General features: G+C 41.1%; 1 protein-coding gene across 3 annotated transcripts in view; it reads right to left on the reverse strand.

The window, feature by feature from the left end:
- Positions 1–339: 339 nt before the first annotated feature.
- Positions 340–25,735, reverse strand: part of atxn1a (ataxin 1a) — a 100,083-nt gene continuing 74,687 nt past the window's right edge. For all 3 annotated transcript variants that reach the window (XM_085347029.1, XM_085347031.1, XM_085347030.1), the window contains 2 exons: positions 8,865–11,212; positions 340–3,665 (listed from right to left, as the gene is read on the reverse strand). In XM_085347029.1, the coding sequence (XP_085203155.1) occupies positions 3,069–3,665; positions 8,865–10,703 (2,436 nt within the window). In that variant the 5' untranslated portion in view covers positions 10,704–11,212 and the 3' untranslated portion in view covers positions 340–3,068. The remainder of the gene's footprint in view (positions 3,666–8,864; positions 11,213–25,735) is intronic.

Raw genomic sequence — 25,735 nt, forward strand, 5'->3', positions numbered from 1 at the left:
GGGGCTCTTCTTACTCGCTCGCCTTCACTATCAGTCTGTCTGCTCATTCGACCACCAATCCACCCATTCCTCATCCATCTGAATACACATCCATCCTGCCATCACCCTGGTAAACTCCCACCACCTGAAACATTGTCGCCTCTATTTTTTCTTTTTCTAAAGGCAAGCAGCAACAGCCATAAAACATAAATACAGGCTGAGCAGGAACAGATATGCTCAACAGACATGCCTGCAGGAAGCCGCTGCCTCCCTAACAACAGCATTGTGCCAGCAACATGTCAAAGCTAATCTCACAAAACCTGAGATATGTTTACATGTTGTATGGCACCTCTATGTTACATGGTATAGATTTAAAAAAAACAACTAACCGGCCAATTGTTTTTTTATTTTTAGTTTTGTTTTGGGGTTTTTTAAGAAGAAGAAGAATCAGCCAAATGATCAAGGATGGCCAATTACACCGAAGGCTCGTGCTTTCATATTAGAGAAAAACCCCAAACTCCGTGAGGACGATCGACCGACTGACCACGCAAGCACATCTGTTGAGGTAACTGCTATCTAAGGGATAAATGAGTTTTGGCTGGCTGAGCACAGGCCGTGTTCAAAAGCGAACCCTAGCCCCCCTTTACACTCTGGGCACCCCGGTTTAATCAGCAGGGGCAGATATTCTCCTTAAGCAACCCGAGAAATGGTCGGCTTTTAATTCAGTTTAGTAGGCAGGCACATGTTTGCCATAACTGTTGATCAGAAACGTTTCCTCTACAGTGTGGCAAGTGCCTGTTTAGGAACAAAAACCCTGATCTCCTCCAGTGTGTCATGTGGCTCTAGGGCTAGTTTTGGGACAGGGCCTTAAAAAAATGAAATAAAATAAAATAAAATAAAACAAAAAATAAAAATAAAAATCGCGTCTCGACTGAACTCCCTCCTCCTGATGTGCAAATTGCAGGATTCTCTTAATTAAAGACTCCAAGTAGAAACACTGGACATTTAGCGTTGTCTTTATATCATTTTCCTATACACAGTGCACACACACTCTTATACAAACTCCCACCCATACACAAACACAGCTCAGAGCACTTTTTTCTGCACGGCTGCACTGTAGCAGTGCCGCGTGCATTAATCCAACGTCAGTCCACTAGTGTCTTTGCAGTAGGGACAATATGCACCAAAATAAACGCTTGCCTCTGCAGCTGTCTAAATATGGATTGCCAAGTACAGTACGTATTGAGTTTTAGAGACTATTTTGTGTCTGTGTGAGCGCGTGCGTGTGTGTGAGCAAACACACCAGCATCATACACACACATATTACAAATATATGATGACCTTCACAAGTCTGTGGGTGTGAGCTTCTGATTGTTGCTCTCAGTCTAAAACAGATCTTGAGCAGGATATTTCAAAGACTTGTTTCTTTTTTCCCGTCTTAATCGAACTTTCCAGACACGTTCCGATACTTTCCTGCCGCGCACATGCCGAAAACCGCGATACCTCCCGCTTCATCTCACTTCCTCTACCCTAACCTACTAACTGAAACTCCTCTCGCTCTCACATTTGTCCCTTGCTCTGTGATTTAATGGCACATCTGCTCCCACGTTACTTAACAACCTCTTTACCTTTCACAAAGTGCTTCTGCTACTTTCTGCCTTTGTCTTTAAAAAAAGAAAGAAAAAAATCTAAGAGCATACAGTACTTTGTAAATAAACACACAACATCATCATTTTTTTGTTGTTTTTTTTTTGTTGGCTGTATGATGAGAGTGACAGGTGTGTTAAGTGCTTTGAAACATCCTGACCCTCTCAGAGCTAACGTGGAGATTCTCTCGCTTCCCCTCACGCGACCTTTCAGGATTTGTAAAGAAAAATTAAAGTGATTCATTAAATAAAACTCAAACAAAACCGCTAGGATCGTATGCGAAGACTCCGTTCGAGTGCAAACACGCTGGGTTCACCAACCCAGTGTGTTTGCATTTGCTTAAGGTTAGGGGCATCGCATATTGATACATGAACATTGACCCACCTAGGCGCGATCGATTGATTATTAAAAAGGACCCCTGATTAAGGTTTTAAAAAAATCTTGAAAAAAAATGTAAAACCTATGTGGTGAGATGGGAGATGAGGGGTTAAAGAAGAAAAAAAGTCAAATGAAAAACACTAACATGAAATGAAAGCAAAGACTCCACTGTCTACAAACTGAGCAGAGTAAGTGTTGTTCCCTCACAACTGTGTGCAGCACACGGGCATCGACACGATGACCTCAGGTTCCGGTCAACCACAGGCCCGGATGACACAGTGACAATCAGATCATATTAACTTCTGGTCTGATTTAGCAAGTGAAAATTTTTAATGATTTACCCGCAAATCCTTCATTATTACCAGAGGCGAATCCAGGCAGCCTTACTGCCCGAGTACACAGGTAACATCACTGTCACAGAGTGCGACTGTGAACCACCCATATGGAAAAGAAATAGTAAAAACTTATATGTGATTACTCATGAAAGTGGCCACTTTCTCATTACTTTCATACATTGTTTTAGTAAGTATCCAAAACATACAAGTTTCATTATATAATTTTTCAAGGGATCTTATATCCGTTTTCACTCTTATATGCTTTTCATACAAGTTTCACACAAGACAGATACAAACTTTATAAGATTTATATATATCTTTTCCATATGGGCAATCAGGGTGGAAATTTCAGCGTAATGTGTCGCCGGCCAAGCAGAGCCATCGAATGTCGCGCCCGTGTGCCACAGAGCAACCGATAAACATTCAACGCACAGGTCAGAAATCCCTCACCAGAAATCTTCTCATGAAAATCACCAAAACTGCACAGATTGCTCATGTGATAATTAATCAATCTATTAAAAAAAAAACATAAAGGTGTTAAACTACATGGACTTAATGTAAGGTGTAGGGTAAGGTTACCGCTACAGTACAGGATGTGAACTAAAAAGAAACAAAAAAACAAAACCACGACGAATGAACCTTCACCGTGGACATTTATGGGGTTTTTGTAGAATCTTTTTAGCTGTGTTTATTTTTTATTTCATGGGTTGTTAACAGTCCTGCTAGCCTTCACTTGCCAATATTTGACCTTCCTTCAATGCTGATTTTCACCTCATGAGGGATGAAGGAAGGTTTGGGAAGGGTCAAAGGTGGTTCCTCCTCTGATTTTTCTACTTTTCGACCCTCGGGCGCAGACCATCTGCGCTTCCTGCTTCCCGATGGCTTAGTAGAGCCAGCTTCTGTACTGCCGACAACCTGACCTTTGGAAACTCTTTCCCCAAACACGAGATCCCCGTTTTCCACACCGGAGATCCCTCTACCTCCATTTCCACTCTCCCCACTCCCTCGCTGGCTGATGCCATTCTCCCGCTCTCTGTGCCTGGGACCTCCTCCACTGCAGCTCTGAGGAGCGTCCGACACAGCTCTAGGGGGTTTGAGGTGTCCGTGGCTGGAGGGGACAGAGGCGTGGGCGGCCGGCTCCAGGGGTTGAGTCTTCTTCAGAGATCCGTTCCTCAGGTTCTTGAGCGTGAGTGAAATACAAACATCGCCTACAGAAAGCTTGGTACAAGGCAGCTCCAGAAGCTGGGTGGTCCGGTCCGGGCAGCATGAAGACCAGCCTTGGCCAAAGACGAAGAAGGGGTATTCCAACAAGACCTCCACGCTCACCTAAAGAGAATTGGGGACAAACGAATGAATACCTTATTTACATTATATACTGTTGTTTCACAAAAAAATCCACTTTGATCTTTTGATTTTGTTAAACTAAACAATCTCACGTAGAGCCGAAAGCTGTAATGTTTAAAGCTCCTTCAGGAAATTAGATCGGAATATGGGGAATTTTTTCTTTGTGAATCTCAGGTCCAAAAATCAAGGCATGAACTAAACCATGGTTTTAACATGTTAATTATGAAAGTTCATGACTTTAACATTATTTTCCACTCAGTTTTGGAGCTTCGATAAGAACGCAGTGTCTAAAAAAGGATAACGAGAAAAAAGAAGAAAGAAGAAGAAATACAGGAAATTGAATGTAACCCAGTTCCCAGACTAGCCCAGCAGCACGACAGCAGCCAGTGTCCTGAATTATATTTGAGAAAAGCTTTAAAGGAAAACCTGCCATGCCTCTGTTTGGCCATTTTCTAAACTGAAATCTGAAATTCTGCGGCCTCCTGTTGACACCATGTCCTATAACACTGACCCTGTTAAGTACACATTATTAAAAAAAAACATGGAGAAAATCTGCTGCATATTACTTTACTGTTTGTGAACCTTTTTGTCATGACGAATACTGAAAACACTACACTGCTATACTACTAATACTGGTGTCAGCTTGAGACCTGAAACTCTCATCTGAAAAAGGACGTTTTCACAGAACTCTGAGGTCCACACCAGGATTCAGTAGCTTGTAGAAACACTTTTAGCAGCAATAACTTGTTCTCTGTACAACTTTCAGAGTCTCTCACATTATTGTGAGAAACTTCCAAAACTTCTACTTTCATAGAGGTGCTCACACTTGCTGATCATCAGTTAATCAAGAGTGTTTGATTAGCAGCACATGGCTGCTATTCAATGCTCTTAGTAAGGCAGTAAGAAGCAGTAAGGGTATCCAGCTGCTCCTGTCTTCTAAGACTTTAAGTTGGAAAGAAATACAAACGTTTTCTGTTAGTGTTCTGCAAAGTCAAAAAGATATTTATGCAATAATTGTGATTTTTCTTTCACTTCTGATTTAAACTGTGGACTTAAAGCCCTGACTGGGTCTGTATTAGTGTTTGAATGTATAAAAAGAATGAATGGATGACAAAAAGAGATCGGCTGCAGGCTCAGGAGAAGGAAAATAAACATCAGAAACATCCGAAAGAAGGCAAAGCCAGGGATAGGATACCGTAAAAGAGCGAGATGATGGAAGTGGAGGAAGCTTCTAAGATGGGGATGAAAAGACAAGTTTAAAAAGAGAGAGTAGGTTGGACAAGAAGAAGAGGGAGGAAATGAAAAGAGAGCTATGTCAAGAAGGATACAAGCGAAAGACGTGACAAGTACCAAATCTCAAATCTTACGTCAGGCAACACTTTCCCCTCCTGTATTATATAACTTTTGACTTCTTGGAGTAAGTTCTCTGAGTGTGGACTCAAAGCTATAACCGCCGCTCAGGAAAAAAGTAAGAGGAACCATTAGAGCTGGGCGATAGAACGATAACGATATGTATCGCGATATAACTTTTACTCGATAGAGAAATTAAGCTATCGCGATAGACCTCGCCGCTCTTGTCCTCAAAAAAAAAAAAAAAAAAAAAAAAAAAAGGTCAGCCAATCCAAATTAAGTAGCGCAGAGCCGAACCAATCACAGCCGCAGCGTCACGTCGCGTGACTTGTTATGTACAGCACAAGTGCCAAGCCGCACGTGTGTTTGTTTGGGAAGCAGCCAGCGGGTAATGGAGCCAGCGCGTAATGGAGGAAATGAGTGTGCCGACTAGAAAAATCAACCGAGCGTGACCGAAGAGAAAACAGATGATGGTTCCAATGCCGGAGAGATTGTCAAACGGAAGAGCCATAGAAGTTCCGTAGTGTGAAGGTATTTCGGCTATTTCAAGTCTGACAAAAATAGAGTAGCGTGCACTGTAAATTGTGCCGAAAGCAAGTCTGGAAATACAATAAACTGGTGCATGCGTCACACTGCGCCACGTTATTGTTTCGGTGAAATGAATTTCTACAATACTGTTACTGTTAATTCTACTCTCTGCAGTGTTTAAATGCTTACATATACACACAGTTACTGTCCGTCCACACATACGACTCGGTTCTGCTTCTATGCCCCAGCTTTGTTTACTTTTTCCCACCGAGGCTTCTAGACTTCTGATTGGCCAACATTTAGGCACGGTTAGGAATCTAGCGCAACCTGCTGCTTTGGCATGTTCATAGCAGCGTTTTCCTTCATTTCTGCCTTTATGTGTGGACGGGATTATTTTTTAAAACGAAAATGGAAAATCTCCGTTTTCAAAAATACCCGTGTACGTGTGGACGTAGCCTCAGTCTCTGACTGGAAGCGCTAATTCGTCATTCGGCTTTTGTCAGACTAAAGTAACTGTTAAAACTGTTTGAAAAGCTCAGCTATACAACAAGGAGAGATTGAGAATTTCCTTTTAGTTCTCAGTTTATTTGATATTGACAAAAGTTAGTCAGTTTTGTCTGTTCTTCTGTAAAACAAACTAAGATTTATTTTTAGAATTAATATTTTGTTTCTAAGTGGAATTGACAATTTAGTCTGTTTTGTTTGTTCTATTTTGAAACTTAAACGCTTTAGCGGCTGCCTTTTGTGTAGTTTGCAATATTTGCCTTTATTTATCTGAAAAAGTCTCATGTTCCTTAAGTACATCTACCCTGTTGAACTTATTATGGGAAATAAATATTTAACATTTCACTACATATCGTACTGTGTATGACTGTGTACGTGACAAATAAAAAAAAAAAATTGAATTTGAATTTTAAATAAAAACAAGCTGCTGATTATTTCACATTTTACTTGTGAGCAACGGCACATTTAAATCTTACAAATATAGTTATTTGGCTTATATCGTGATAGATATCGTTATCGCCTGAAATGAAAAAAACATATCGTGATATGAAAAAATCTCATATCGCCCAGCTCTAGGAACCATTGAAGGAGCACAAGAGAGAAAGAGAAGTCTTTGAAAGATGGTCAGCTTTTGTGGGGTACGACATCAAAGAGCAGCTGGGGGCGAGAGAGATGGTTAGAGATGTGCTGTGTGGGTGGACGAGTCGCAGCATGGACAGATGAAAAAGATTAACTGGCTTCAACGCACATCCTCAAAGACAGGGCGAAGGCTGCATGAGTGTACGTGAGCGCAAGTGTTCCTATAAAAACCCGAAAGATAAACTGTGGCATAATATCGGATATTAAGAGATTGCTGCAATTCACATTTAAATGTAAATGTATTTATACAGCTTCAAATCGCAACAAGGGTTGCCTCAAGGCACATATTATACTATAAGGTAAAGACTCTACAATAATATAGAGGAAACCCCAACAATCAATAATCAATGTTAATGAGAGATTCAAGTATGTTTGTATTTAACTGTGGCAGAGTAGAAAAGAAAAGAAGTAAACAAATGTCCCAAAAAAGGACAATTTAACCACTAAAAAAATGTAAAAAATAAAAAAAGACCACCAACATGTCATCTCGGGGTCTGCAGGTAACTATTAGCGTCAAATTGCACATGACTGATCGGAAAGAGATAAAAGAAAAAAGAGAACTTTAGTGGAAGGGGAAAAACATCAGAGCCAAACATCTGCCTATTAATGAATGAAGATATGAAGATAACATAAAGTCACCTTTACCAAAGTTCAAGTTAACCCACAGTTGAATATTTCTGCACAGGATAACGATCTAATGCACAGGAGCAAATCTACCAAGCACTGGTGGCAAAAGAAGAAATGAAGGCTTAAGGAAAGGCTTCGTCAAAGCCCAGACATCAATCCGACTGAAATGAGGTGGAAGGCTTTAAAATAGACAGTACATAAAGAAAACCTACAAACACCTAGCAACTGAAGGATGACCAGAAGAGAGGTCAAAAACATCAGCAAGAAAATGTCAAAGACTGATGGACAAATGTACAAAAGAAGAGTGAAAAAGTTAATCTTGCTAAAAGTAGCATCAGTAAGTCAAGGATGTACTTTTCCTACAGAAGAACTTTACAACAGCTGGTACTTTGGTAGAATAAATTACAGAAAGCTCTATTTCTTTGCTAATTCAAATGTATAAATCAGCACTTTAAATATGCAAAGCATTACATGTAGCAATATATCAACACATTTACATGGCTTTAATTAACTAAGACAACCTGAAGTAGATTCCAGTCCTCAATACCTTGAAAACTTTAAACATTTGTGGAAGACGATGATACACATAGAAGCCTTATTATAGATTATTTTTAAGCTCACAGAACTTAAAAATAAAACCAGAACTGGACTGTTTAGCCAGATACTAGATTAGTCACATACTAGATTTAGGTGTGCTGGTACCTCGGTCCCACCTGGAAAATGCCAAAGGACCGAGTAACTTTTCATTTACATGTTTGTGTGCATGAATGAGATAAATCAAACTTTGACAACCTCATGCAAACAGAGCTCTGTAAAGATCGTGAAACCACATGTGAACATTTTGAGAAATTATTAAATCACATTATTACAAACATTAAAACAATGTATGCAAAGGGGAAACAAATATCCTAGCTGTGTGAGAAGGTAAACACAAATAAACTTTAATCAGCACATTAAATTTAAGACCATAAATGGACTGCTACTTACTACCACTACTCGCACTTTTCTGCTGCTAAAGAGCGAACACTCAAAGTGATTTTAAACTGTAAGTCGCATTTACTCATTCGCACACATTCACACAGCAGTGTAATTTTTTATTCCTTCGAGCACTTTTTACCTCTCAAGCACCCACTCGCACATCAGTAAACACATCAGGGTCAGTGTCTTGGGAAAGACTGAAGGAACGGGGAACCTTTCGATTAGCAAATGACCTGCTCTACCTCTATCTTGTTTGTTTAATTCCTTTGCAAAAAAAGGCGAACACATCACAGTTTCATGGTGAGGTTACGTGCTAGAGCAGTGAATTTTAAGAATCTTGTTGTTAGTCAGAGGAGACTTCATGCTAAGCTAACCAGCAGCTAAAGTTTGTAAGATAAGACGATGCTATTGCTTAGCAAGAAAGCAAATAAGCTAGTTTCTCAAAATTGTAAAAACACCCCTGTACGTGATAAACTGATTAAGGAAACGTGTGATTGCGATACTGGACTCCTGAATCTGCGATGTCTGTTAAATGTTTCAGATTTTTTCCCTCACCTGTGTACGGTGTTCACCAACGGAGAACTGAACCACAGCAAAGTTGGGCGAGGTGTGGCTCCCCTCAATGCGCTCCACTGTGGACGAGTCTATCTTCAACTCGCTGCTGATCTCAGCACTCTGGATGAAGTCCTCTGTCTTCAGATCCTCCACACGTTTCAGCTCGCCATCAGCCAACTGGATGATGGAACCTTTGATGAAATATGGGGGGAGCGAGGGAGGCAGCACCGTACTAGAGGGGGGATGTGCGGCGGAGGTCGCCACCAGCCCTGGTGGAGCAGGAACAATGGGGAGATGAAGCTGGGCTTGGACCACTGCACCTGGGGCATCCTGGTGAAATGAGCCAGTGTGGGTCTCCAGAGTTTCTCCTTTGGGGGCGGTGGCGGCAATGTACGTATGTGGGAGTGTAGTAGGAAAAGGTGCAGCTTGGGTAGATGATGTAACATGGGAGGTTACAGGCTCCAATGTTGTGACTCCACCTCCACTGACAGGGATGATGACCGGTTGGGGGCCTGGAATGAGTAAGTGTTGCTGTAGGCTGGTGTGGTAGCTGCTACCACTGCCTCCTGCAATATAGCCGATAATAGGTTGCTGAGGGTAGATACTGGTGGAAGAGAGCCCCATTGAGAGTGGCTCTGTGGCGTTGTGGGTGGTCTGGATGACGGTCTGGGGTGGCAGTGTGCTGACAGCAGCTTTCAGGCTGTCTACACTTAGTGGGGGTGGAAATGTGAAAGAGGAGGTGGTGCTGGATAAGGATGGAGCACGACTGACAGGCTTGCCCATGATGTTGCCACTTTTCTCCAGGTGTGCAGGGGCTGAAGTTGTCACCTTCTCAGGGCTGGCTCTGGGTGGTACCAGCTGGTGGTCCCCATGGCTGTTGGGCATTAACATGACAGAGGTTCTCAGCCCTGATGGATCATGCGGAGAGTAGTCTGTTGGCAGAACCATCTGTCGAGCCTCATAGGAAGACAAAGAGGATGTGGCATCCCGTGATTTGCTCCCTGACTTGGAGATGTTAGACTCGAGTGGCGCGGCATACCGCCGGCCCCTTTCCAGCTCTCCATTGTGGAGCTCTCTGGGTCTCTGAGAGCCACCTTGCTCTTTTCTGGTGGGTCCATCCGTATACTGCACCACCACCTGAGACATGCTGTGTCCCAAAGTATGGTGAGGGTACATTGAGTGGGGCGAAAGGTGAGTGCCTCCTTGGTGATGGGATGATGGCACAGTCCGTGGGGATGTTGATATTTGAACATGGTGAGGGACAGGGTCTGTAGAAGGAGGAGGCATGGAGGTACGTCCTGTGGATGCTCGCTGCTGGTCCTGCTTGGAGGCCTGTGAAGGAGCAGAGGCCGTCTCTGTGTGTGAGGGTCTCTGTGCAGCTGAGGAAGAGGAGGACAGGGGGGGAGGAGGTGGAGGAGGAAGCAATTGAGAGGGGATGTAACTGTATGGGGCAGTGTAAGGTGAGGCTATAAACTGCATATTGTGAGGCAGATGGGTGTAATGGACAGCTCCTCCAACTGTGGTCTGTGGCAGGTGGGATGTGTACACTGTAGGAAGAGATGAGACCACCCTCAGTGAGGAGGCAGAGGTCAAAGAGTCTGATATGGAGGAGGGAGATTTATACTGCGATCCGTCAGAGTGACTGGAGCTACGGTGCGCACCCACACTGCTCTCGTTCCCACCAGCCACACTGGCGAGCCAGGTCATGTTTTCTGAGCGCTGGCTCTCAGTGGCAGGTGGCATGATAGGTGAGCGATTTTCAGATGGTAGCGTGCTAGAGAGGATTTCCCTCTTCTTTGGGGGCAGACATTCATTACTGCGCTCCTGGTTGGACTTCATGCTGATTTCACCTCACGCCCCTCAACTATACTTGCGTTATCCTTCCTCGAGTTTTGGACTACAGCTTTCTTTTTTTCCCTTGTTTTGCTTCCTCGTTCTTTCACTTTCGTTGTCGCTTTTGTTCGCTTTCTCACTTTTTGATGTCCGGTCCTTTATTTCACATTAATTAGCCACAAAATGAAACTTCCCCAATCTTGTCTCTTTTCCCTCTCTATCCACTTCACCCAAGGCCTTTTCTTGACAAAAAAAATCCAGGCCCTAACAAGCAGGTGAGGAAGGATTAAAGATGGGGATGACGATATGGAGGGTTGGTTAAAAGGGGAGGGGGAAGGGCGGTCCGTTCCGTCCGGGGATCTTTAGCGACTGATGGGTGAGCTCAGCGTGGAGGTGGAGAGCGTCACAACGTCAAACCTGCCGCTGTCGCAGAGGACGATGGGGGGCCGAGTGCGTCGCACTTCATGAGGAATCATCTCCTTGTGAAAGAAAGTCTGCCCGCACGCAGCACAATCCTGTGGAAGAGAGAGGAAAAAATAGATGGTTAGAAAAGGTGTGGCTCGTTAACTGATGAATAGGAGAATACTTTATAATTCTTATTCTGTGCTTTTTTTTCAGCAAGACTGCAACTATAATGACAGAGCCATTTTCAAAATCCCTTCTAGTGAATGCAGCGCATCTACAGACCTATAAAGACAGACAGGTTAATAATGTGTCTGAGCAAAACAACTTCTGCAACAACAAATTTAACAATGGAACAACACTTTAGCACCAACAAATCCATAAAAGGACAACGTTTTGAACTACGAAGAATAAGCCAGCAGGACATTCGGGAGGTCAAGTAACAGCTCTAAAAAGGTGACAAAGATGAGAATTAGGAGGCTAACAAATACAAAAAGCCCACTGCAACAAGCGTGACCTGTAGATTGTGTGGATATGGAGGTGTTTTATGTAACAATGTGAATAACAGCAACACAGGTCAGTCATGGGTAACTGCAATTTCAAGAAAAGAGACCCTGCTAATATAAAAATGACCACTCCAAGCAACAATAACCAGGCACTTTCAGTAAATGACTAATAATAAGAGTTTGATTACAAGCCTGTGTGTATACCATAAATGAGTGTACCACATGTGTGTGCCTGTGCCTGTGTGTGCCATCTGTTTGCGAGCATCCCCTACTGTGAAAGATGGGAAGCTCAGTGTGAAACTCATAAATAATGTAGAGGAATTTCAAGCACATACATCCCCAACACACACACACACACACACACACACACACACACACACACACACACACACACACACACACACACACAACACCGAGCATGAACCGCTTGCTTACTCAAACACTGACACCTGTGTATATTCAATTATGCTGACACGTGTTTTTTTTCTTGAAGCACAGCACAACTTCACATACAGACACACACACAGACACGCACACGCACAGGTAGCTCACATATCGTTCACTAACACACTGCTGCACGGCTCACCAATTTATTTGTTCTTTGTAGAGTCAGTGAGTTTGTACCGTCCCTGGTTTCTGTGACCGCCTGCACAGTTACACATTTAGAAAACCGTCCATTTCTGCAGTAAAACAGCAAATTATATCAACGCCTAAGTGATGCTACAGACTGAAAAAAGCCTTGTGATGGACTGAGAGTCTGTCCGGAGCGTAGCCTGTCTTTGGCCCTATGACAGTTGGGACAGGTTGTGGCACCAAACAATCCCCTAACTGGAAATGCAGTTAAGAAAATGGATGGACTTGACAAAATAAAAGTAAAGGTTTTCACTATTTTTGCCCAATAAGGAACCAGATGATTAACATCTGAAAATACTTTTCTTTTTCTAAAAGCGTCTTTAATGAAGAAGATGGATGGAAGATGTGGACCATCCATCCATTCACTAAAACGTGTCAAACGGGACTGAGGAAACTGATTAAAAACAGGTTACAGCTGCATTTATTTAGCTGGTTTGGCAATATCATCAAATAAAATACAATACTGCATTAAATTTTAACAGTTAGTGGTTCTCAATTTGAGTCCTACTCTAAAGTTGCTAAAAAAAAACCCAAAAATGTAGTTTTTCAACCAAACTTTGGAGGCTTCCACTGCCTTCTTAGCTAATTCCCCCACACACAGTATGTGTGTAAATGTGTGTTCTCTAGAGCGAGGGACATCATGCAGCTCAAGCAGATTCCTGTAATTTAAGACGTGTTGTAATGCTACTACAACACAGCTGCAGAAACAGGCGTAGGAGTAGGAGTACGACACAGGAAATCATTCCTACCTGTGGCCATCTCCCTGTACAACGCATCCACTTAACACACTGGTTACTGCTACAACTACACATGTTTCTTTTCCAAATATTTATTTATAAGTGACTTATGTATGTATGTATGTATATATATGTATATATTGTACTATTCTTAGTTAGCGTATTGTCTGTCTTGTCTTAATGTTGGTTTAAAATGGAGCACTGTAACAAAAAATAATTTCCCCCAGGGATCAATAAAGTATTCTGATTCTGATTCTGATTCTGATTAAACACACATGCATATTCACATTCGCACGGAGCACACAGCAGCCTTTGTTTCATGGTACACAGCGCACACTCGCTTATTCAAGTATATACTTTATCTGTTTAATCGAGCCGGCATGATTCAGATGTGTGCTGAGAGGGAATGTTGATCGCTGAGCTTTTAGCCCTGAGATGCACTCTCTGTATCTCCCTCTTTGTCTCCTCTCTGTCACTCCACCTCCACTTGACTCTCTTGCCTCAGCCTGTCCACCTCTCCTACTACATAACCATTCTCAATTATCATTCTTCCATTTAATGGTTTTATGCTCCCTATTTTCTACATTAGTATTCACTTGTACACTCTTGGAATCCTTTTGCAACAAATCTTTGACATGTCTCTTCAGCAAACCTAACCTCAGTCACGCTGTTTAGTCACAAAATACAAAAACAGAGACAATAATGCACATCAATCCAATAGCTGACCTCACCTCAGTCTTAAAGAGTTTGTATACACCGTGCAATACTATTTTTATTTATCTTATTTTACTGTTCATGTGTAATAGTCAGTTGCCCTATAATCTTAACCTCATTCTGTCTTTATTGTGATGTTTTTGGTGGTTTTTCTTCCCTTCTGTACTCATAACTTCATTCAGCAATGCATCTGTGATGTACTGACTGACTGACAATAAAGGAATCCGAATCTACTACGTAAAAACAACTCAACAAGCTCTTGCTCAACTTAAGACTCTAAGGTAAAGGGAACGTTATATGCCTGAGTGTTCAAAGATGAGAGACATTTCATATCAGCTGTCACCTCAAACACGGACAATGTCGGTACATGCAGCTCAGATCTGCTCATGCTGCTGTCTGTGGCAGCATCAATTTGTCACAACTGATTCAGACACATGAAAATGGTTGTACTCCAAGAGAAATCTTATATGTGCAACATAAAATAATAGTTAACCTTAGACAAAAATCAGGTAAACAAGTCATGACAACAATAGCATAGCAGCTACTGAACAACTTCTGCTGGAAAAGTGTACTATCATGTCACATTAAAGGTAATGTGGGAAATTATAAAGCATTTAAATATACAAATATAACTAGAAATCACAGCTGTGCTGCGGGAGCAGAGACACCAATGCTAACTTCATAATCCTCCCGGTTGCTTCCATTTTATCCTGCAGTGTTACTAAGAGCCAGAAAGAAGTGTTCATAGTGGAAAAGAGAAAGAAAAAGAACTCAAAGTAGAACAAAAGAGTAATTCCCACTGTAAATCCCCTTCTTGCATCCACTGTGGGAAACTTTGGTATCTTAAAGAAAGAAAAAAGAAAACAGCATGGCTACAACAACAGTTAATGAGGGAAGAGACCGAGGAAGGTCGAGAAAGGGATAAACAGAGGCAGGGAGGTGAGAAAGACTGGAGAGCAGAGGGTATGAGAGTGAGGAAAAGCTTAAGATGCATGGGAGACGTGGAGAGGGATCGAGAGAGCAGGCTCAGCTGACCTACATTGCACAAAGAGAGGACTGCTTCACTGAAAGTGACACTCAAACACACATTCGCTGAAAAGCTAAGTCACCTGAATCTTGCTGAGCTTGCAGTGTGTACGTGCAGGACTGTGCGCTGTGGTGTGGGTGTGTGTAGATATCAGATGACCTGTAACCCAAGCTGCCTGTCCTCCATGTGCTTGAGCCTTTTTTTTCTCTATACACACACTCACAAACACGCTTCTCCACCTTACCAAAACCTGTGTGCAGGTCAGCAAATACTGGCATTTTTCACTCACTGCAGGTTCATATATGCCACCTTTCTCTCACAGTTGCTACTTCAGAGGACACAGTACTCATGAACATTAATCTCCTGGAGACTTACCCTCAACTTAAAAGGCAATCTATAATTTATAAACACTTTATGTTTTACTCTCACAGTAATGGAGTGCATTGTGGTTATGGCGCCACAACAGAAGTCATAAGGCCACCCACAACTATGACTGTTTAATACAACAATTACAAAATATTTACTTAAACACTGGACTGGACTGTCATACTGTATCTCTAACAAATCGATATCCTTCCAAAATATCGCTGAAAAACTGGCATATTAAATACAAAAAAGGTCTCTTTTTAGCATTAAAGTTGAGCTGTTGTCTTTAACTTAGTGGCATATATAGTACCGGTACACTGAAAAAGCTGCCAATTTTCATCTACACATACTACATTGCTTCACTGTGGGTGGATGCCCAAACTAGAAAATCTGACATATGCTTTATGACTTCCATTTCCCCCCTTTTTGTTGCTTACTTGGATTTTTCCACCACACATGTATGTCAAAGACCCCAAAATGCAGGGCTTTAAGAACTCTGAAAGGTTCTAGTTCCTGCAATGCAGACATCAACAGAGATGACTTATTTTTAAGAGTTATAACAGCTATGAAAAAGTTCCAGTGGCCAGAATCCACCTAAAAAAAAAGAGAAAGAAAAATCTGCAGCTACAAAAAGAACAAGGAGTCCTGTGACAGACTGCATGGTCCCCACAGAGCACTGATCTCAGCATTACAAAGTCAGTCCTGGATTACACAAAGAGATGGGAAAACAATGAAACAACTCAAATTCATAGAAGAACTTCTGGAGAGTCTCTCAGTTGTTTTGGAGGACCTAACCCTACAATGACAAATTATATGCAAAACTATGTACAAACTGATGAGGAAGTTCTTTAAAAATCTACAAATAGAGTGAATGATAATTTTAAAAGCTGCTCACTCAAATCTTTGCATGCATCTGTCAAACAGGCCTCTATAATATACTAAATATGTTGAATGCTGATGTTATCTTTCCAATACATCCATTATTACAGTTTCTAGTTGTAGTTGTCACTTTCGATCTGTAACTGCTTTCAAGTTGGGAAAATTCCCATGTTTGTTGAGTTCTAAAACCACTGGATCCCTTATCAAACATTTACATTCTCTATTTGGTGAGTTATATCAAACATCTGCAGAATGCAGTTCGCTAATGACCCAAATATATGATCTTGTTAAATAACAGTGACTTGTAGTGACTACAGAATAAACACAATCCAATTAAACTCCCATCAAAGCAAGAAAAACCCATTATACTTTGCATCTCTACCCAGGAGCACTGTAATAAGCATATTGGCTTATTAAGTCAACATACAGCAGACACGTTGTGGACATCTAGACACAGAAATTCTGGTGAGGCTCCACGATCAGTGTTTGCTACAGTGCATCTGTTTGCATTACAATTTTTGAAAACATTCCAATTTATCATTAAATTTCAGAATATGATGTATGGAAACAAGTCAATATGCAAAGGAATAAAAACAAATATATCAGTAGTGTATAAACTGAGCATTGGTAAACAAGCAAAACTAAACTACAAATGATCTTCCAAAAAAGTTGAGATGCTGTTTAAATAATGAATTTGAAGCCAGAAGCAAGTTTGAAAAGGGTTAGTGGAGGAGTAAAAAGACAAAAAAAAAAAAAGCATAATATTAAAAAGCACCTAGAGCTATGGAAACAGGTCAATTACATAAAACATCCAGAGAACCTGACATTCAGAGTTAAAGATGGGGGAGGTGTTTACCCACTCTGGAAAGGTGTCAAATATTTCAGCAATTTAAAAATATTATGTCTTTTAATTTGACAATCATCCCTGAGAAATCTTTGCATGCAAGGGATGAGGCCAAAAGCACAAGATTCTGTAGTGGTATTTCCTGTCAGTTGTGAACCAGTCCTAGTCGACACATTTCATCGTCGTATCCACAAATGCCAGCTCAAGCTCTACCATAAAAAGAAAAAAATATTTATATAAACAAGATCCAGAAATGCGGCTGCACTTTCTGAGCAGCTGCGGTTTAGATGGTACAGCGGGCTGGCCACTAATCATACGCTCCTGCACAAGCCCAAGTGTCTTGGACAAGACACTGAGTCCCAAGATGCTGAAAATGGCAGGCCAGCATGGCATCTCTGCTTCTACAGAGTGAGTGAAATACAACGTATAGAACGATTAAAAGGTGACGAGATTTGCAGGATAAGGAGCCTAATGCAGTCTCAGGAGGCAGATTCGTTTAAACAGAAAATGCACCTTTTATTAGGCGGTTAGAAAGTCCATGCAAAAATCCAACCGATGACCAAAAACTTGCAGACGGCACACAAGATAGGTAATAGACACTGTGACAAAGGACAACGGGAAGACATGATTATTTATACACACAGAGACACACTAAGGAGTAATCGGGGAAACAGGAAATGCCTGGGTAGCAAGACACAGCAGAAAACAATCAAGACAACAAGACAAGCAATGTCAAACTACACAAAACACAGAAGACATACAGCTATCTACAAAATGTAAAACAGGACAAAGGAGACTAACATACTAAAGTTTGACGTGGAAAGACATATGAGAGAAAGCTGGGACAACAACCTAAATAAAGAACTTTACAACTTTAACATCTTTTGGAAACTATAAGGAAAATGACCTCAGAGAAGAGGGGTGATCTGACTTGTTATCAGCACACAGTTCAAATAGGGAAGCATGGCAGGGGCCATTTGTGAAGAACCACTAATACTGAGAAATATTTGAGATTTCAAAGCAACACAGACTGCCATCCAGATGAAATCTTTTTCAGGAAGATAATGCCAAACCACATTTTGCACATATACCAACATACTGGCTCTATGGTAAGAGTGCTGCTTCTAAACAACTCCCTTTGGTTCACCCTTATGAAAGGAAATAGACAAAAGAGTAAACTGCTGCGCAGCTGAAATCCTATAAAGAATGGGTAAATATTACAGCAACTGGTTGCTAAACACTTATAGTATTGTTAAAAAAGGGTGATGCAACACAGTGGTGAATGTGACATTATCCTAACTTTTTCAAAATGTTCTTCAGACATCAAATGTTAAATGAGCAAGTGTTTTTCTAATAAACACATTTCTCATTTCAAGATATTTTTATGAAATAACGGTTTAAATGAATGCAAATCATCTCACTTGGGTTTTGTTTACATTTTACATGCTATTGCAACTTTTTTTATGCAAATGCTGCTGCACATAATGTATATGCCTTTCAGTGTGTGTGTGGGTGCATGATTGCCCAGTCATAATCATAATCATGATCAAAGGGATAAGTCCAACGTGATGTGTTATCTCACAGCTAAATATAGTTCAACTAGAAAGTAGAGTGTTGCTACAGGCTTATACTTCACTGTCTGTCTCTCCTTCTCTTATTTCTTGATCTAAGCTTCTCTGCAGCTTTTTGTTGACGTAGTTTTGCATTCATCTGTGTGAGTGTGTGTTTGCAAGCACGGCGCTGCCTATGTGTGTGCGTGTGCACATTAGAAGAACCCTTGCCAGACTGGGAACTTTGACAAGGCTGCCACTTTATTCACTGTCATCCTCCGCTCGTAATTGCACACAAACAACAACAAACAACACACATATAGGAGTACGGACAGATAGTGAGAGAGTGATGGAGGATCTGCCAATGACAGATGGGCACAGAGTTAGAGAAGCTCAAGGGGGGCCGAGAAAGAGAGTAGCAAGGCGGAGAGAAACTGAGAAAGAGGGAGAGTGGTTAAGAGTTACACAAACAAAGGGAGATAGAGATGGAGAGAAATAAATGACTGTGAGAAAGAGAGAGAGTCTTGTTCAGAAAACAAACACTTAGGCAGTGTTGCATGACTTGCACTTTCTCACCCCTCGGCAGCCCTGAGCTTGGTTGGATGGTTGGGTGGATGGAGGCTGGGGTAGGGAGGAGGGAGAGGGGGCAGACACACAGACGGGCAGGCAGGGAGAGCCAATGGAAGGAGAAGAATGAGAAAAATGTGAGAAGAGAAGAGAAGAGAAGAGAAGAGAAGAGAAGAGAAGAGAAGAGAAGAGAAGAGAAGAGAAGAGAAGAGAAGAGCTTCAGGAGAACGGACGAATGCAAGAAACAAGCAACGACGTTTGTAGGATAAACTAGGGCAGTACGCATTTACAAAAGGCATACTGTGAGACAACACCACAAGCATTTGAGACACACACAGGCTGACTCTGCTGCTCCCATACACACTTCATTCAGAGCGAGCGCAAAACTGTGTGAAGTGTACTTACCAGGGTAGCAGGAGTAGCCCACTTCTGCAGCATGCTTTCTCTCCCCCTCTCATTCCTTTGCTCCCTTAACTGCTCCCTTCTCCTGCTCTGCTGTGTCCCTTGTAAAGCACCCCGAGTCTCTCTCTCCCTCTCTCACGCTCTCTCTCTCTCAGGCGGTAAATCCCAAGCAGTGTACTTGTGCTACAAACTGCTATCTGCCTTTCTCCCCCCCCCTCCCCCCAAACAGACACCACAGACACACACACACAGAGCCAGCAACCTTCTACTAAATCTGGCAGGCAGGAAGCTCCCTCACTACCACTGAAATACAGCACTCAGGTGATCTCTCTCACACACACACACACACTCGCACAAACGTACACACAAAACTGGTAGCACACACTAGCACACGCCCACAGGGAGGGAGTCCCGCATGCAGAGCTCCAACGTGTATTATGCAAGGGGCTGAATGCGAGCCAGAGCTCTCACACTGTCTGCCCCACACACACACACACACACACACACACACACACACACACACACACACACACACACGCAAGCACACACAGGGCCCCTCCCACAGTTCGCTCGTCCAACTTCATCAGGTATTCATTCAAAAAACACACACATGCCAGCTGGCTGCACGCCCAGAGACCGCTTACAAGCAGAGAAAGAGAACGAAAGGGAGGGAGAGGGAGAGAGAGAGGCTGGGTGGGAGGGTGTTACAGTGAGAAGGGCAGAGAGGGGACTGTGGGAGAGATAAAGGCGGAGGGAGGGAGAAAGTGAGTAGTAGAGATTAGAGAGAGGGAGGCAGACAGAAACAGAGTGAGCGCATGAAAGAGTGACACATGGAAAACTCGTCGAGACACACTGATAGACTTGCATATAAGGCTGATCTGATCTGATCACGGTGACGCCAGACATATTTGATATATGCTGGAGAGGAACCGAGGAAAGGTGTCTTGTTTATAAAGGTGTAAGGGTTTGTGAATTAAATCAAGGAGGCAAAAGGAAAATCAGAACCTCTTTTCGTCCCCCTTTTCAGATATAGTTGGTTTCATGCTCGGATTCGACAAGCCTGCATTTCCCAGTTTTGACCACTAGATGGTATGACTGATTACAATTGTAGAGGAGTCTATTTCCGTTAGTTAGCTGACCTAGTTAAAAGACCATTTGGAAGTAAATATAGATGAAATGTGCTCTTCAATGCTAAGAGATGTAGCACGCACAGAAGAGAAATGAGCACTCTCTTATAGGATGTTAACACACACACAAACACACGTGCGCACACATGCAATGACTAACTAACTTACGGAAAAATGATTCCCGAAAGATTTAGTTGGTCTAAACATGCACTAAAAAGACATCCTGTTTGTTTTAGTTGGCCTTCCTGTCAGCTTGATATCATTCCAGGGTTCCAATGTTCAACACTGGGTATTCATAGTTTCTGGCAGCAGGAGACATTTCAATATTTGCAATGAATGTGGTAACATATAAAACACAGAGTAAAATGCTCAATGTGAAGAGTTTTAAAAAGCAGGAATGTCACAGTTTATTTGTAGTCTTTTTATTTTATTTTTCATAGGGCATTCTTACCGATAAGCGATCATCTAGTACGGTTGGGCTTTCGTTCATGTTGACAACACAGTTCGTGATTTGCTATGGCACTGAAAGTTGCGAAATTTCCTTCCTGTTTCAAAAATATTCCACCCATTTCTAAAGAAATTGAATATTGTGCATTTCTTTAGAAATGTTAAGATCGGGGAATTTGAAGGCAGTTTTGGAAATGTAACCAACACCACTGCATTTTATCATGATCCGTCATGATGCACTGCATATGCGCTATAAAATCGTAATATTACGTTGTTAACGAAGAGTCTTTTAACATCAAAATGAAGCTCAAAAGAATTAACTCAAAATATCTGATTGAGGAGGAAAAGCAAAGCAAAAAACTGCACAACTATGACTATTTTGTCCATTAAACATCCTGCCCTAACCCAAGAAATACAATATGATTAGTAAGCCTGTAGCCTTCTAACATAGAGATATTTCTCAGCAAGCTTGAATCATAATTCACTGTATGAAGAGTTCACTAGAAGAACAAGTCATTAGTTTTTCCATTTAAATCAAATACAATGCAAACTATGATAAAGTCTCAGTACATTAAAGTACATTTTAGTATTTTAACACGCTTTGCCGATCCGATCAGCTGTTCGTAACACTTCCCACATTGAAACAGACGTCAACGCGAACTGTCGCATGTCCACCATTTCCTGTCCAAAACCGGAAGTGACGTCATTTTCGCGGAAAATGTAGTTTTTTACTTGTAGGCCTTAAAAGCCTATACTGGTGTTTTTATAAGTCATGTTTGACTCTATACTTTTCTGAATAGTTGCTGGGATGCTTAGAACTCGAATTGCACTGCTGGAAATAGTTTGTTTTGATGCACCTGCTGTTTTCTTTGCAAATTTGCATCATAGGATTGTTCTTTGTTTTTCCTGCAGTATATAAAAATTGCTGTATCTCCAAAATAAAACTATGAAGACACTCAAAATAAATTTCCTGTTGTTGTAAACTATTTTTTTGCAACTTTTTTGTATTTAAAGTTTTGAGGGATAAGCCCCTTAAATTTCCCCAAGTAGAAATATATGTAAAAAAAAACAAACAAAAACGATTTTCAATTTTTTTGTAGTTTATTGCACTTTTTTGCAATTAATGTACTTACTATGGACTTAATGCATACATATTATTAAAATATGGGCTATAACAGTTGTATTGATGTATAGCAACTTGAAATGCTCCCAAAAATGCCACTACAACATGTAAAAAAATATATATAAGCTCTGGCGGATTTGGTTCTATGGTAGGTCTTAAAGGGTTAAATAAATATCGTCAAATAATCGAGAGCTCAATTTCAGTGAAAATAATCGTGATTATCATTTTTGCCATAATCGAGCAGCCCTATTTGTGTGGGTTTGTTTACAAGTGAAAGCAGGATAAGACAAAGAGAGCGAGACAAAGTGGGAGTAGAGAATGAGCAGAAAGAAATTAGAAATTTTAGTTTCTTGCTTGGCGATCCGAAGTCTAGCCCTGCACGCCTCCCTCCTTTGATCAGGTGGACCGTCTCGCCTGAAGCCTTGGTGAAACTTTTCGCCAACTGCTGAATCTAAAGATAAATGATACCTGTTGTTTCAAATGTAGCCTGAAGCCCAACCAAGACAACTGATTCAGTTGGGTTTGACTGAAAATTGGAAACCAATACGCTTCCAAAACATCACTATTGCTCAATCTTGGCACGACTTGCCTTCCTCAAAACCCATTTCTCATTGTCCTTTAGCATAAAAGTGTCCTGTTGAATCCCTACAAATGTACATAACTGCTTCATGGTGAATGTGCTGTATGTGTATAACACGACATCATAATCATCGCACATCTCCAGCTTTAGAAAAACACACATTTTTTCTTTGATTGACAATAATTTGACATAATCTTTCCACTTTAAACAACAAGAAGCACTTTAATGCAGACCTGACTGACAAGCCACACTCCTTAGTGAGTTTGATTAGAAATGGCCAGAATGAAGGTTGAATCAAAACACACGCATTGAGCTTTTCAACAAGACTCACTCATAACATGACACCTCAGTCAATGATCTCCTCTCATCAAGAATCAATGAATTGTTAAGTGCACTGAAAAATTCACTGCAAAACCTGCCTTATTCTGTCTCAGCCTTCTGCCTTTCTGCAGAGCACAGTCTCAGTCACAGCCAGTCACTAAGGAAACTGATGAAAAGCTTCTATATATACACACACACCCATATACATATCACACACTGCTCTGCTCTCTCTCCCTGTCACACACACACTGAATCTCTGTGCCGCTCTCTCTCAGTCGCCCACGCAAACTTCACACACGCTGTGGTTATGACAACAGCAACCCCCGCCATCCTACGCTCTCTTTACCCATCTATCCCCTCCCGTCTCCGTCGGCAAAAGTCTCAGCTCCCTTGTTTATCCATGTCTTTCCATCTGTCTCTGGGCCTATGTGTGACTATGTGTGTGTATGTGTGCGCAAGCTGGTGAGAGAGCACGTGTAGAGCCATCTAATGGTCACACACTCATACACACAAACTGTGTCTGCCAGACAGACTTTATGAACTAATGTTCTGTCAGTAATCTATTATTCAGAACCTTTTGTAATCATTTCATAATTATGCTAATAGTGCCCTCTGAACTTTGGGGCATTTACACGGTCTGCAAATATCTTTCATTTTTCCCCTCGCTCACAAACCCTCTGCCAGACTGTTAACTTGCTGGCAGTGTAGTGCGCTACTTCGGCCCAAGCCACATCCCATTCACAAACCTACTAATCCACACACACTATTAGATCCCTGCTAGTCACACACACAAAGAAGTATGCATGTGTGTGTTTGCAGGATTAGGGAGGGACTGGAATGGATGGGCAAATCACTGCTAAGCTCCTCTATTGCTGCATAATCCTACTGAGTACACACACACACACACACACACACAGGCACACATACACTCACGCAAACAATAGTAGTCATCGTTGACATTCAGACACACAAATATGCAGGCAAAAGTCCAACACACTTATTCAATAACAAATGCAGACATAAACACTCAGATATCTTTTCAAAGACAATATATAATCCTGTTCGGAGTATGTGTGTTGCAGTACAAAAGGGAGTAAAAGAGAAATGTGGGATGGGAGGTAGCTGGAGACAGAAAACATGAGTTGGGTTTTTTTCATCTTCTGTTAAAAAAAAAAAAAAGACCCCAACGAAGAGAGAAAAATGGAGATAAAAGTAAAAGACAGAAAAGAGGCGTAAAAAAGAGAGATAAATGTAATCCAAACACCATTATGCAATCTATTCATTCACTCTGCCCACACAACTAGAACCCTTTTGTCCATTCAACCACCTTCCCCAACCCTTCAAGAAATGCAATACATACAATTAGTAATCCTGTTTTAAATTCTAAATATGACTCAATTAGTGTTTAAGAACATCGAAATATTTCTCCACAAGCTTGAATCATAATTTATTGTGTAATGTAAAAGGGTTCACAAGAAGAACCAGTTATCCAGTGACTGTAGTTAATAAACAAAGAAGAAGAAAAAACAACAACCAGTAAGGTCACTGTAAATTACATACGCTGACCCCATGTGGTCCTATGGAGTTAGTGCAAGCATACAGCCCATTTGTATCTTAAGTCGGCCAAAGGAGTAAAAAAAGAAATACTGTACCCCTTACTTTACTTTACTTAGAGGTTTATATATTTAATCCCTGAGATGTCTGAATAAAAATATTGAATGAACATATCTATACATATCTATATATACATACATACATACATACAAACATACATACATATATATATATAAATATGTAGTATTTGTAGTTTTGGTAGTAAAACTAATGAAAATACAGTAAAAAAATCTAAGCCATCTAGTGGGCCAGATTGGACCTTTGGGCAGGCCAATTTTAGCTCATGGGTCAGATGTTTGGCACCCCTGCACTAAGCTAATGAAGCAACAAAAATTGTAAAAAACAAAAAACTTTTTCATATTCACATAATGAAGAAATGGTTTACTGAATCTGTGTGTTTGGGGGTTTTTTTGTTTGTTTTTTAAAGGTTTTTAAAGTTTACTCATGGTTGCTTCATTACTTTCCTTCACTACTTTTTGTTTTAGGCATTTTAAAAATGTTTGTCTTGCTGACTCATCTGACAAATCTTACTATAATACACATAATGAGTTTGTTTGCCCGTGAACTCCCGCTTCACAATCAGGAGTTGAACAACCAAAACATGCACCCAGGTTGAGTACCCAATGGGCATGCAGATTGCTAAAATGTACCTTCCTGACTTATGTGATATAGATAAGAACCAGGTTCTTATCTATATCACATAAGGCTAAAAGGTTTTTTAGCATTTATTCATCCAAAGCGCCTTATAAAGCATAGAATCATTTTAATTTCATAACAAAAACATAAAATTTATTATCACAAAACTTTAAATGAGCATGGTATTATGATGACAGTATTTTGCCTAGAAACCACCTAACAACACATCATGCACTAAGTACCATAGGCCTGTACTAGTACTTCTACTGGTATCAAACTCAAGATGAAAAGAATAAAAAATTTCCCATATTAAAATTTTCAGTCAGAACCACTATAGTTAAAGCTGATGCAGTAATTTGCCAATATGGCACTGTTTAGGGGGCATTCCCTCCCTTCTGTCCGCACACATTCAAATCATTAGGTGGGGAGAGCAACAGCAAATCAGTGGCAGGCGTGTTTTAGTCAGATACATCAGGTAAGCTTTGTACTTTGTAGAGCTGAAGTGGAGGTGGGTTGAGAAGTAGCTTGCAGGTGAACAGCACCTATAAAGAATTTTAGTAGCT

The sequence above is a fragment of the Diplotaxodon limnothrissa genome, linkage group LG22 (genome assembly GCF_057381915.1).
Source record: "Diplotaxodon limnothrissa isolate DT_005_m linkage group LG22, D_limnothrissa_male_GT1.1, whole genome shotgun sequence".
NCBI lineage: Eukaryota > Metazoa > Chordata > Actinopteri > Cichliformes > Cichlidae > Diplotaxodon > Diplotaxodon limnothrissa.